Here is a 14,378-nt window from a genome sequence, read left to right as displayed (position 1 = left end):
TCCAATTGGGTAATCCTTTGGTCAGGGACAGGTCCAAGCGCGTGGAGTTGACCTGAAGTCTCAATTCCCGAAGGGATCTGTTCAAATTCAGCCATCCAATTCTGTAACATATACTGAAAAAGACTTTTTGACAATTTAGCTGCCCTAGTAAATTTAACATACTGAATGGAAATAACACACAATCCCGGAAACTTTTGTTCACATCCCAGCTGAGTTATTTGTCATAATACATCTAGTTGTATCTGGACAAGATCTATGAGTTGATTAACCAGCATGAGACCTCTCTGTATCTTGACATTAGCTGAGGCCTGTTTATCTATGACTGTAGTCACTGAGGCTGACAAAGTGTTAATGGTGTCAGTTGTCTGGACCTGTCCAGACAGAGCCAAGGCTGTCTGAATTAAGGCCAAACCCAGTTCCTAGTTAGTGTAAAAAGCAGGAGAATACTTGAGCATTATACATCACCGTCATTGGGAGTGGAAATGTCGACATTATCCCCCAACGCTGCTCTCTCTTTATTATTGACGCCCTGGACATCACCAAGACGAGGGACATCAGTATTCCCTTGGTCAGTCTGGATTTTTCGGGTGAGTCTTTCTGGTATCCAAAATGGGTTGTCTTCATCCTGTGGGAAAACACAGACCGCTCCCCTGGATCTTATCAAAATAGGATCCGGGCCATACCATTTATTATCAAGGACATTTTTCCATTTAACCATCTCATTGGGCCTATCTGGCTCTGTACAATGACGTTCAGCCGCAGTATGGCCATGAGCATCAATATTTAAAAAATTGAGTGTAAAGAGTGCCAAAGACACCGACACTCTTGGTGCTCGGGGTAAAATCTCTTCAATTCCCCTCTTTTGCTTTATAAGATAGGCTTTGAGGGTGCGATGCGCACGCTCAACAATACCCTGTCCTTGAGGGTTGTATGGAAGTCCAGTCAGGTGGGTTACGTCCATCTGACGGCAGAACTGTTGGAATTTTTGAGACGTATAAGCTGGTCCATTATCAGTCTTAAGGAGTTTGGGTTTCCCCCAAGCACTCCATGCCTCAAGACAATGTTGAATCACATGTGAGGCTTTTTCTCCGGTTAATGGAGAAGCAAACATGATGCCAGAACATGTGTCAATGGACACATGGAGATATTGAAGTTTTCCAAAGGAAGAAACATGTGTAACATCCATTTGCCAGACCTGTAGAGGTCGAATACCACGTGGGTTAATTCCCACATGAGGAACTGGCAAGAACTCACAGCAGCTTTGACATTGAGTAACAATGTCACGGGCTTCTTTTCTTGTCAAGGAGAAACGACTGCGTAATGTTTCAGCCGTCACATGAAAATTGTTATGAAAATTTCTTGCAGCCTCTACCGGGGATGATAGGGCAGCAGCCACCACTTTAGTGGCCTTATCTGCCAAATCATTTCCCAGAGCCATGGGGCCAGGTAGGCCTGAATGGGCTCTAACATGAGTAATATAAACAGGAAATCTTCTAGATAACAAAACTAATTGTATCTGCTGAAAAATATTGGCAACTCTACTGGAAGGCTTAATCACTCCAGCCACTTCTAAAAGATTTACTGCATTAACCACATAACAGGAATCTGACACAATATTAAGGGGTTCTAAAAAGGTTTTTAAAACTTCTAAGACCACTAAACATTCTACCACTTGAGGTGAATTTTCATTATATTGTTTGGATACCACTTTACCATTAGCCACATAGGCACCTATGCCAGTTTTTGATCCATCAGTATATACCACAATCCCATTTTTAAGTGGGTTTCTTACTGTTATTTGTGGAAACACAACAGATTGATTTTGGGCAAACTGTAAGATTGGATGCTTTGGATAATGGTTATCTATTTTTCCTGAAAAGGAGGTAACTAAAACTGCCCAATCATTAGATGTGGCTGCCAAGGTTTGAACCTGTGCAGCGGTATAAGGTACAATTAAAAGATATGGACTTTGCCCAAAGTGGGTGATTGCTGCTTTTAGGCCTTTAAGGGCAAGCTGTGCAATTGCATCAGGATACCAATCTATTATTTTAGCTGGGGATACGTTTGGATGGATCCACAACAATGGCCCATTCTGCCACAAAACTGCAGTTGGCAATTGTGCTGTCTTAAAGACACACAAACTGAAAGGCTGCGAATCCTCAATACGTTGTAATTGTGCATTCTGTAAGGCTTTTTCCACTTTTTGTAAGGCCTGGTTAGCAGCTAGAGTAAGAGTCCTAGGGGAGGAGATATGAGGATCTCCTTCTAAAATACTAAACAAAGGCCTTAACTCAGCGGAAGGAATCTTTAGAAAAGGTCTGAGCCAATTAATATCTCCCAACAGCTTTTGAAAATCATTTAAGGTATGGAGGTGATCTCTTCTTATCTCTACCTTTTGGGGCACAATCTTATCTGGGGACACCACAGAGCCCAAGAATTGTCCTGTATCAGAAATTTGGACCTTTTCTGTGGCTATCTGTAAACCCCACTGACTTAAAGTTTTAAGTAGAAAAGGATATGCCTTTTGTAGCATGGTAAGGTCTTTATGGCACAGGAGGATGTCATCCATGTAAAGGAGCAAAATTAAAGAGGGGAATTGTTCCCTCACTGGCAAAAGAGCTTCTTGTACATAAAGTTGACACATAGTAGGACTATTGGACATTCCCTGTGGTAAGACCTTCCATTGATACCTCTTATCAGGTTCCATGTGATTAATAGAGGGGATGGTAAAGGCAAATCTGGGCCTATCCCTTGGACACAAAGGTATAGAAAAGAAACAATCTTTAATATCTATAATAATTAAATTCCAGCCACGTGGTAAGGCGGAAAGTACAGGGAGACCCCTCTGTACTGGGCCAAATAAGTTCATTTGCTCATTAATGGCTCTGAGGTCATGGAGCAGTCTCCACTTTCCTGACTTTTTCTTAATTACAAAAATTGGAGTATTCCAAGGTGAGGTAGAGGGTTCAATATGGCCTAGTTTTAATTGTTCCTCTACCAGTTGAATCACAGCTTCTAGTTTTTCAGAGGATAGGTGCCATTGAGGAACCCACACTGGGTCCCCTGTTTTCCATGGTATGGGTCGTGCTGCCCCAATGGCCGCTATGGAAAACCCAGACCCTGTCTGTCTTGGTTTCCATTAGGTGAGATGGGCTCTATCCTTCCCTGTTCTTGATGTCCTAACCCTTTTCCTTCTTTATAACCCATCTTTGCCATGATATTTTTTGCTTTAGCTGAATACCCTCCTGATGGGGTGTTTTCATTGGACAAAATAAGGCCCAAATGCTGCATAATATCCCTTCCCCAGAGGTTAACCGGGAGTGGGAGCACATAAGGTATGAATTTCCCTTGCTGTCCTTCAGAGGATTCCCACGTCAAGGCAATGGAGCTTATAGTGGGACATGATTGATAACCTAGGCCCTGTAATGAATGAGATGACTCTGTGGTGGGCCATGCTTTGGGCCACCAATGTGTAGAAATTATACTTTTATCTGCTCCGGTATCAAGGATGCCTTCAAACTCTTTTCCGTTGATCTTAAGGCGGAGCTTAGGTCTATCATTTAAAGATACAACCAAATAGGCAGAATCATTTCCTGAGGAGCCCATTTTCTTTATCTCAGGTCCTGCAAATTTCTCCCTGGTATTATCAGGGAGGAGCAGCAGCTGAGCTATCCTATCTCCTTTACTAATAGAAAAAACGCCCTTAGGGCTTGAGCACAGGACCTGTATTTCAGGGGAATGTTGACAATCCATAACTCCAGGGTGGACTACTAAGCCCTGCAAGGTGAGTGAACCCCGGCCGAGAATAAGGCCCATGGTTCCCGGGGGCAAGGATGGTATAGGCTCCACCGGCACCGGCTGAATACTCATTTGAGGCATTAATAGGAAGTCGGAGGCGGCACGCAGGTCCACCCTTGTGGGTCTTCCTGGGTCGCCTCTCTGACTGCTTCCTGGGTCCTGACAAACCGGTTCCCATATCTTTGAGGGCCCTGGGACCGAGGGCCCGATGACCCGTTTTTTGGCACATCAGTTGATTGACTATCAGGTGGGGGAAGGACTCTGCCCTTTATATCCCTCACAGAGCGACACTGGTCAGCTCTATGATAACCCTTGCCACACTTAGAGCAAAGAGTGAGAGTCCCTCCCTGTTTATCTGGAGCTCTGCAATCTTTCTTAAAATGCCCAGGCTTTCCGCAATTAAAACATGTCCTCTGATCATTTCTGCTCATGGAGCGGTTCTGAGATTGGAGGATGGCGGCCGCTAAGCCTGCATTGGTGAGGGGTCCCCCAAGCTCTCGACAGACCCTGAGCCAGTCTTGTAAGCCTTTGTTCTTTCTTGGGGCTATGGCCGCTCGGCACTCCTTTGTGGCTTGCTCATAGATTAGCTGTTCTATCAGAGGCGCAGCTTGCTCTGACTCTCCAAAAATACGCTCTGCTGCCTCTGTCATTCTGGCCACAAAATCTGAGAAGGATTCCTGAGGTCCCTGGATTATCTTTGTTAACTGCCCAGTGGTTTCACCTGCTCGAGAGAGCGCCTTCCAGGCCCTAATAGCCGTGGAAGAAATCTGGGCATAAGCTCCCCAATGGTAGTTTGTCTGATCAGCAGAATAAGCTCCCTGACCCGTTAACAAGTCAAAAGTCCAATCTCTCTGCTCTGGAGTCAAAGCAGCTGCGTTTGCTCGGGCCTGCGCTTGTGCAGCTTCGTGCCAAAGCGCTCTCCATTCCATATATTTGCCCATACTAGGGAGAGCGGCTTTTACAACCGTTTGCCAGTCGGCAGGAGTTAGTGCCATGCCGGCGAGCCTGTCTAACTGCACCAAGGTAAAATTAGCATTGATTCCGTATTTACGAACCGACTCGGCAATTTCTTTAATTTGTAAATATTCTACCGGAGCGTGGACACGCCCACCCTCGGCTCCTTCAAAGACCGGAAATGCCTGTTGTATTTTCCTTTGTTCCTCTCTGGGAATGAATGAGTCTGCGCACTGCCTCTCTGCACACTGCCTCTCTGCGCATTGCCTCTCTGCGCATTGCTGACGCACTACGCAGGGCGGGGGCTCCGCATAGGGCGGACCTTGAAGCCGACTGCCCTGAGGCCAATCAGCAAACTGGCCTTCGCCAGCCGCTTTTGGCTTCCTTAACTGATTAGCTAGCACTTTACCTGGCTGGTACCCTTTTTTCTCATAATGAGCTGCTTCTTCCTCCCAGTCTGTTTCCTCAGAGGAGGATTCTTCACCTGCTTCAGAGCTACTAAGAGCTGGCTCCCCGAGCCCATCTAGCGATGAGCACAGGCTCCTTTTCCTAGAGACCTCCGCTAATTGATCTTTTTTCTTTTCCCTTTTTCCTCTTTTTCTTCTAATCTCTCTCCAGGTATTCCTACCTAACCTTAACTTTTCCTCGGGTTCAAGACCCTTGGAAAGGCCTGTATACTTATTTTGTGTACCATATTTTCTCTTTGTTCCTACTCTCTCTCCCCACTTTACTTCTGATAGCTTGTCCTGAATTTCATCCAGAATCCGCCCTGCCTTAACCACTTGATAACATGTGAAAAGGAACAAAAGGGCTCCTAACACCAGAAAAAATTCAAGGCCAAACATATTCCACTTTACTTCTGATAGACTGTCTTGAATTTCCTTAGAAAGTTCAAGACCAGACTTACCTCGTAAAGCTGTACTCACTGGTACTCTCGTTCCCCAGCTGAAAAGTTCTGAATTCATACAGTTGAATCCTTCTTAACAGTCTGCTTTACGGGAACCTCTATCACCGCGACCCGCAGTTCTGGTTCTGGAATGAGGGATCTTCCCTGCGCCAGTCCCGAGTTTTTTCTCGTCCCGGAATTCGGCACCAATTGTTATTAGACGCGTTCTCACGACCGGCCAGGAAAGACGCAACAGACCAGAATCTTCTGCGGCAAAACTTTATTGCTTACATCTTCAGGAGCCAGAGTGCAAGAGGCAAGAGAGAGAGAAAACGAAACCCTGTCCCTCTTAAGGAGAATTATCCTTCGCCTCGGACGTGTCACTCCCTGATTGGCTGCAGCCCATCGGCCGAGTTGACGTCACGGGGAAGGCAGAGTACAAGTAGTCACAAAATACCCTTGGCACATGCGCAGATTATTTGTTTACCACTTAGAACACAGGATGTCAACGCCATCTTGTGACGGCGAATGTGGGGGCGGCTCCCAACATACATGGAATAAAAATTATCAGAACCTTTAAACAACCTGTCAACATTTGTGCTTTTTAACAACAAGGTAAACATTTAGATTTGTTTTTCAAGTAATTATTGGCTTCATGACATGTTGTAGTATTTACAACAACCACAATGTCACAGTCACAATGTCAAAGTCATATTTTTACTCTATTGGTGTCAGAATCATGACTGCTCATGTCACTTTTGCTTCCTATTTCACCATTAACAGAAATGCTAATGTACAGTTAATGATTATTGAAAATAATTTTTATACAAGTTTATGGAAAACTTTATTTCTTGCATAACTCTAATTTCTGTGAACTACATGGACTTAAGGTTAAATATTAAAGGTGACTGTCTAAAGCAGAACATACTAACTAGTAATAACAACACTGGCTGTGATCCATGATATAAGGCAAAGTCTTAAGTAGAAAGAATTGTGAAAAGAAGCGATTCACATTGGCCAGTGAAAGCAGCATTTGTTAGGCATTTCCTAGGGAGTTTTGCAAGCAACCTTTTCTTACCATGGATAAAATTTACATCTTTCCCCATGCCTCCCAGTATATTATTTGAAGAAAACAGCAAGGCAATGGAGGAGGTGAACTTAGCATAATGTGAGTTCTTTTTTTCCAAACAGTAGGTATTTCAGGCATGATTTAGAGCATTCAGAGGGTACAGCCATATATTAGAAAGTGGCACAAAGTGTTCAAACAGTAGATATTCTAGGACATTGCATTCTACATGATGGCCTTAGTGAAAGAGAATGGTTGTAATAAGGAGATAGAAAGGGCACATACCATTCAAATTACTGCAAATTCTCTTTTACTTAGGTAACTGTTTAAGGAGAGATAGCATTGGAAGAAATACAAAATCTTCATTTATCTTTCAAATATTTAAGACCACCTAGAGGTACACTAAGTCATCAAAAAGATGGTTGTATTTTTTTTCTGATTTTCCTATTATGTATAATTTGAACAGGGTAGACATTTTCATCATAATGAAATTATGTAGTTTGTAGATAATTTACTTATGTATTTGGTTCTTTTTTGTGACCCAAGGGGAGGAGTATCCTGAACAGAGATTTAGGATTTTCCAGCCTGGAAAAGTCTTCCTTCAGGATCACTATTGCTTTACATTTGAAGCAATACCCAAAGCATTCTAAGCCCCAGTCCCCATATTAGGTGGTTGGTAAACAATGAGCCCTAGCATCCACTTATTAGTGAATACATACCATGCATGTCCTTTGGGGTCTGAGGTACCTCACTCAGGATGATATTTTCTAGTTCCATCCATTTGCCTGCAAAACTCAGGATGTCCTCATTCTTAATAGCTGAGGAGTATTCCATTGTGTAAATGAACCACATTTCCTGTATCCATTCTTTTGTTGTGGGACATCTAGGTTCTTTCCAGCTTCTGGCTATCATAAATAAGGCCAATATGAACAGAGTGGAACATGTACCCTTATGGCATGGTGGGGCATCTTTTGGGTATATGCCCAAGAGTGGTGTTGCTGGGTCTTCACGTAGATCTACTTCCGGTTTTCTGAGGAACCTCTAGATTGATTTCCAGCAATGGAGGACTGTTCCTCTTTCTCTACATCCTCTCCAACATATGTTGTCACCTGAGGTTTTGATCTTACCCATTCTGATTGGTGTAAGGTGGTATCTCAGGGTCGTTTTGATTTGCATTTCTCTAATCACTAAGGACTTTGAACATTTCTTTAGGTGCTTCTCAGCCATTTGAGATTCCTCAGTTGTGAATTCTTGTTTAAGTTCTGTACCCCATTCTTTAATTGGGTTGTTTGTTTTTTGGTAATTAACTTCTTGAGTTCTTTATATATTTTGGATATTAGCCCTCCATCAGATGTGGCAATATTAGCAAAAAAAAAAAATACAGAATATCCAAGATACAGTTTACAGGACTCAAAAAGGTCAACAATCTGAAGTGCCCAAGTGAGGACCTCTCAGATACGCTTGGGAGAGAGAAGATAGCAATCACAATTGGGGAGGGAGGGAGGGACCTGGGAGGGAAAGTGGGCAGTGGGGGAGGGAGGAGAGAGGTGGAGAGGGGAACCATCAGGTTCACTGGTGTTGTCTGAGGGAAAAGGACTGAAGCACTGAGGGCCAGAAGAAAGAATGGAGACAGCTAACCTCAGGAAATAGGAGATTGGGGGGGGGTCCCTCAAAAATGCACCAGAGATCTGGGAGGTAAGAAACTCTCAGGACACAAAGGGAGGGACCTTAGATGAAATGCCAAACAGTAGGGAGAGGGAACTTATAGAGCCCACCTCCATCAGGAAGACAGGACTTTAAATGAGGGATGGGGTTGCTATCCCACAGTCACAACTCTGACTCATAAGTGTCCTGTCTGAAAGAATTACAGGGATGGAAATTGAGAGGAACCTGAGGAAAAGAAGGTCCAAGGACAGGCCCAAAGTGGGATCTAGGACAAGGCGAGGTTCCAAAGCCTGACACTATTACTGAGACTATGGAGCGCTCATGAAAATTGACCTATCATGACTGCCCTCCGAAAGACCCACCAAACAGCTGAAAGAGTCAGATGCAGATATTTGCACCCAACCAATGGACAGAAGCTGCTGACCCCTGTTGTTGAATTAGGGAAGGCTGAAAGAAGCTGAGGAGAAGGGCAACCCTGCAGGAGGGCCAGCAGTCTCAATTAATCTGGATGCCCCAGATCTCTCAAACACTGGACCACCAACCAGGCAGCATAAAACAGCTGATATGAGGCTCCCAACACACATATACAGTAGAGGACTTCCAGATCTGTGTTCATTCAGAAATGATGCACCTAACCTTCAAGAGACTGGAGGCCCCAGGGAGTTTAGAGGTCTGGTGGAGTGGGGGGTTGGAGACATCCAGATGGAGACAGGGGCGTGGGGAGGTGGTATAGGATGTGGAAGAGTTGGAATGTGGATCGAGAGGAGGGTATAGAATATGGAGTATAAAAAAGTTAATTAATTAAATTTTAAAAAATCTTTAAAAAAAAAGAGCAGTCCAGGAGGGTTATAATGTCTGGACATAAATAAAATTAAAAACAAAGCAAACAAACAAAACAAATAAACAAAACAAAACAACAACAAACCTCAACGAGCCCTAGAGTCCAAATGTTGGGAAGGCTGTTGTCTAAGAGCTACTAATACTTTACTAAAACATGCATTCTCATTTCCCTCTTTCAGGTAACCTTTTGGTGATTGTATTCGTGAGTTATTTTGGAACAAAACTGCATAGACCTATCATGATTGGTGTTGGTTGTGCAGTTATGGGCCTAGGGTGTTTCATAATATCACTACCTCATTTCCTCATGGGCAGGTGAGTATTCTAGTCCTTGATGATATTTTAGATTCAATTTTAACCTACAGGAAATGAAGCTCTGAATTTCCTCTCTGGGAGAAGCAATGTTCCTTTTTGTCCCAGAGGGAAATACCACAGCCCTTCCTTCTTTGAGTATAAATCCAGTACCACATGGCAGAAACTGTCAAGTTCTGCTGCTAACTGGAGTTGGAAGATGACTGACTCCTTCCTTCACTAGATCTTCATCAGCTTTCTGCTTTCCATCTTTTCTCTCACTGCTTAAACTTGTGTCTTTTTCCTGGATTACTTTCCCCTGAGTTAATATGAAATGGTTTCTCCAAATTAATTTTTAATTAATTTTTGATTTATTTACATTCCAAATGTTTCCCCCTTTCGCGTCCCTCCTCCACAAGTTCTTCACCACTCCCCCATCCACTTTGCTTCTAAGAGGGTGCTCCCCACCCACCTGCTTCTACCTCAAGCACTGCACTAGCACCCCATTTCCCTGGGGCATCAAGGTTCTACAGTATTAAGCCAATCCTTTCTCACTGAGGCCCGACAAGGCAATCCTCTGCTATTTACATAGCAGGATCCATGGACCAGCCCATGTATGCATTTTGGTTGATGGCTTAGTCTTTGGGAGATCAGAGGGATCTGGGTTAGTTGATACTGTTGTTCTTACTATGGGGTTGAAAACTCCTTCAACTTCTTCAGTCACGCCCCCCCCCCCCCAACTTTTCCACTGGGATCTCTGACCTTAGCTCAATGGTTGTCTATAGGTACCTGCATCTGTCTCAGTCATTTTCCGGTAGAGGATCTCAGAGGACAGCCATGCTAGGATCCTATCTGCAACCACAACATTGGTATCAGTAACAGTGTGTGGGTTTGGTGCTTGTGCATGGGATAGATCCCAAGTTAAGCTGATCTCTGGATGTCCTTTCCTTTAGTTTCTGTTCCATTTTTGTCCCTGCAATTCCTTTAGATGGGAACAATTCTGGGTCAAAAAATTTGAAGATGGGTGTGTGGACCCATGTCTCTAATGGAGGCCATGTGTATCTACTGGAGGTTGTCTCTTAAGGTTCCATTCTCCCACTCTTGGGCATTTCCACTAAGGTAATCCCCATTGGGTCCTGGGAACCTTTTACATACCTGGTGTCTAGGACTTTCTAGAAGTTGCTTCCACTCCCACCCTTTGCATATTTATATTCATTCTCCTGGCCCTCTAGGTTTCTCTCCTGTCTTTCCCCCATACCTGACCCTGGGTTTCCCCTTTTTTCTCCTTCTCACCTCTCCCACCCAGGTCCCTACCACCCTCTGCCTCTCATGATTATTTTGTTTCCCCTTCTAAGTGGGATTGAAGCATCTTTTCTTAGGCCTTCCTTTTTGGTAAACATTTTATACTCTGTGGGTTATGGTCAGTGAGTTGTATCATGGGTATTTTGTACTTTTTGGTTAATATTCTTTTATAAGTAAGTTCATACTATTTATGTCCTTTTGCATCTGGGACATCTCACTCAGGATGATATTTTCTAGTTTCCTCCATTTAACTTCAAAATTTATGATATTCTCAATTTTAAAGGCTGAATAGTATTTCATTGTATAAACGAACCATGTCTTCTTTATTTATTCTTTGGTTCAGGAACATCTGTTTGTTTGTTTGTTTGTTTGTTTGGTTTTGCTTTTTACAGTTTCTGGCTATTATGAATAAGGCTGGTATGAACATACTGGAACAAGTGTCCTTGTGCTATGGTGGAACATCTTTTGTGTATAAGCCCAGGGGCAGTATAGCTGGTTCTTCAGGTAGAAATAGGGCCAATTCTCTGAGAAATCTACAGATTGATTTCCAGAGTGGTTGAATCAGTTTACAATCCCACCAGAAATAAAGGAATGTTCCTCTTTCTCCACATCCTCAAGAGCATGTGCTGTCACCTGAGTTTCTGATCTTAGACATTATGACTGGTCTAAGGTGGAACCTCATGGTTGTTTTGATTTGCATTTTGCTGATGACTAAGGATGTTGAACATTTCTTTAAGTGTTTCTCAAGGATTCAAGATTCCTTTGTTGAGGATTCTCTGTTTAGCTCTGTACTCCATTTTTAAACTGGGTTACTTGCTTTTCTGGAATCTAACTTCTTGTGTTTATTATATATTTTTTGATATTAGCTCTCTATCTAATGTAAGGTTAGTGAAGATCTTTTGCCAATATGTAGGCTGCCATTTTGTCCTATCGACAGTGTCCTTTACCTTACAGGAGCTTTTCAGTTTCATGAGGTCCCATTTGTCAATTGTTGATCTTAGAGCCTGAGCCATTAGTGTTCTGTCTAGGAAGTTTACACCTGTGTCAATGCATTCAAAGCTATTCTCCACTATTTCTTCTAATAGATTCAATGCATCTGGTTTTATGTGAAGGTCCTTGATCCACTTGGACTGTAGCTTTGTCCAAGGTGATAAATATGGATCAATTTGCATTCTTCTACATGCATATCACCAGTTAGGCCAGCACCGTTTGTTGAAGATGCTTTCTTTTTTTAAACTGTATGGTTTTGGCTTCTTTGTCAAATATCAAGTGTCCATAGGTGTGCGGGTTTATTTCTGGATCTTCAATTCTATTCCTTTGATGGACCTGTCTGTCTCTGTACCAATATCACTATTTTGTTTTGATCACTATTGCTCTGTAGTACAGCTTGAGGTCAGGGATGGTGATTCCCCTAGAAGTTCTTTGATTGTTGAGAATTGTTTGTGCTATCTTTGTTTGTTTGTTTGTTTGTTTTGTTATTGCATATGAAGTTGAGAATTGCTTTTTCCCTGTGAATAACCGAGTTGGAATTTTGATGGAAATTGGGTTGAATCTATAGTTAGCTTTTGGTAAGATGGCCATTTTCACTATGCTAATACTACTGATATATATATAAGCTCCGTGATCTCCTTTTCTTCTCCAACTGTTCTAGCTAGAACTTAAAGTAATATATTGAATAGATAGGGAGAGAGTGGGCAGCCTTATCTTGTCCCTGATTTTAGTGGGATTATTTCAAATCTCTTTCCATTTACGTTGATGTTGGCTGTTGGTTTTTTGTATACTGCTTTTATTATGTTTAGGTATGTGCCATGAATTCCTCATCTCTCCATGAGTTTTAACATTTTCTCAAAGTCTTTTTCAACATCTAATGAAATGATCATGCAATTTTTTCCTTTATTTGTTAAATAGTGGATTACATTGAAATATTTTCTTATATTTAGCCATCCCTCCATCCTTGGCATGAAGCCTTCATGATTGTGGTGAATGATGTTTTTTGATGTCTTCTTGGATTTGGTTTGTGTGAATTTTATTGAGTATTTTCCTATCAATATTCATAAGTAAAATTGGTCCAAAGATCTCTTTCTTTGCTGGGTCCTTGTGTAGTTTATAGTATCAGAGTAACTGTGGCATCATAGAATGGATCAGGTAGTGTTTATTCCATTTGTATTTTGTGAAACGATTGTGGAGTATTGGTATTAGGTCTTCTTTAAATGTCTGGTAGAATTCTGTACTAAAACTATCTGGTTCTGGACTCTTTTTGGTTGGGAGGTTTTTAATGACTACTTGTATATCCTTAGGGGCTATGGAACAGTTTAGGTAGCTTATCTGGTCTTGATTTAAATTTGGTACATGGTATCTGTCTAGAAACCCACCCATTTTATCTAGAGTTTCAGTTTTGTAGAGTATAGGCTTTTGTAGTAAGATATGAGTTTTTTTTTAAATTTCCTCAGTTTCTCTAGTAATCTCTCCCTTTTCATATCTGATGTTGTTAATTTGGATACTGTCTCTTTGCACTTTAGTTATGTTGGCTAAAGTTATATCAGTCTTGTTCATTTTCTCAATGAACCAGCTCTTAGTTCTGTCGATTCTTTATGAGATACTTAGTGCTATGAAACCTCTTAGCTTTCATTGTGTCCCATACATTTTGCCTATTCTGTACCTTCATTTTCTTTGAATTCTAGAACACCTTTAAGTTCTTTCTTTATTTCTACCCTGACCATCGTTGCCATGGACTGGACTCAGTCAGTCCTTCAACCTGTGGGGAACCAGGATACCGGTACAGGTGAGCAAGGAGTTGGAGGATGATAAACAGACACGGATACCAGAGAGAGTGCTGCATCTGAATGTAATTTCTCAAAGCGAGCACCAGACATATTATACAAAAGAAAAACAAGAAAGCTAGGCAATATATCAGTCAAGGTACATCGAGATGCATAATGGTTCTTTACACAAAATAGAGAAAATGCATATATAAAAATCATGCAGGAGCCAGGCAGTGTTTACAACTGAGATAGGAACAGCCCTACCTAAAATTGTCTATTCACAGGAGCCAGGTGAAAGGTCTGATGCAATGACAGTTTGTTGTTAAACCCACCACCGGCGTCCCTTAGTAAATACCTAATTATGTTATTCCTCTGGGCCTGGTGAAAAACATGCACCAGGGGAATTCCATTCTACTAACCTTTTCATGAATAATACTTTAGTTCCTCCTAGAACCACAACCTACCTTCTTTCTACTATTAGGTAATATAGACTGCCATTCATGTCTGCAATGAGAATTCTAAGTTTACTCTTTTGAACTAGCCCTGAAAATACTAGCTCCTATCTGGCAAACTGAGATGCCTGATTGCTAACTGTCAGCACTGGGACATTTTGTCTGAATGAATAACATTCTTATGAAAATCCAAGCTCAGGGTCAGCTCAAGGACTGCCTAGGACATTGATGAAGACCAGGGAGTAAAGTTCAACCTGATTTAGGTATTTGTAAGGTCATTTCTTGGAGGCACCTATAATAAAACAATACTGAAAGAAAGCACACAGGTCTGTTCACTGACGAACGCAGGGACAGGTTTGGAGCAT

General features: G+C 42.1%; 1 protein-coding gene across 4 annotated transcripts in view; it reads left to right on the top strand.

Annotated features, from left to right (window-relative positions):
* Nucleotides 1–14,378, top strand: part of Slco1a6 (solute carrier organic anion transporter family, member 1a6) — a 100,417-nt gene that overhangs the window by 31,019 nt on the left and 55,020 nt on the right. For all 4 annotated transcript variants that reach the window (XM_006506965.3, XM_011241587.2, NM_001381930.1 and 1 more), the window contains one exon: nucleotides 9,389–9,521. In XM_006506965.3, coding sequence (XP_006507028.1) covers nucleotides 9,389–9,521 — 133 coding nt within the window. The remainder of the gene's footprint in view (nucleotides 1–9,388; nucleotides 9,522–14,378) is intronic.

Source organism: Mus musculus, chromosome 6 (assembly GCF_000001635.26).
Source record: "Mus musculus strain C57BL/6J chromosome 6, GRCm38.p6 C57BL/6J".
Taxonomy (NCBI): domain Eukaryota; kingdom Metazoa; phylum Chordata; class Mammalia; order Rodentia; family Muridae; genus Mus; species Mus musculus.
Note: the sequence above shows the minus strand (reverse complement) of the source record. Positions and strands in the feature narration are given on the sequence as shown.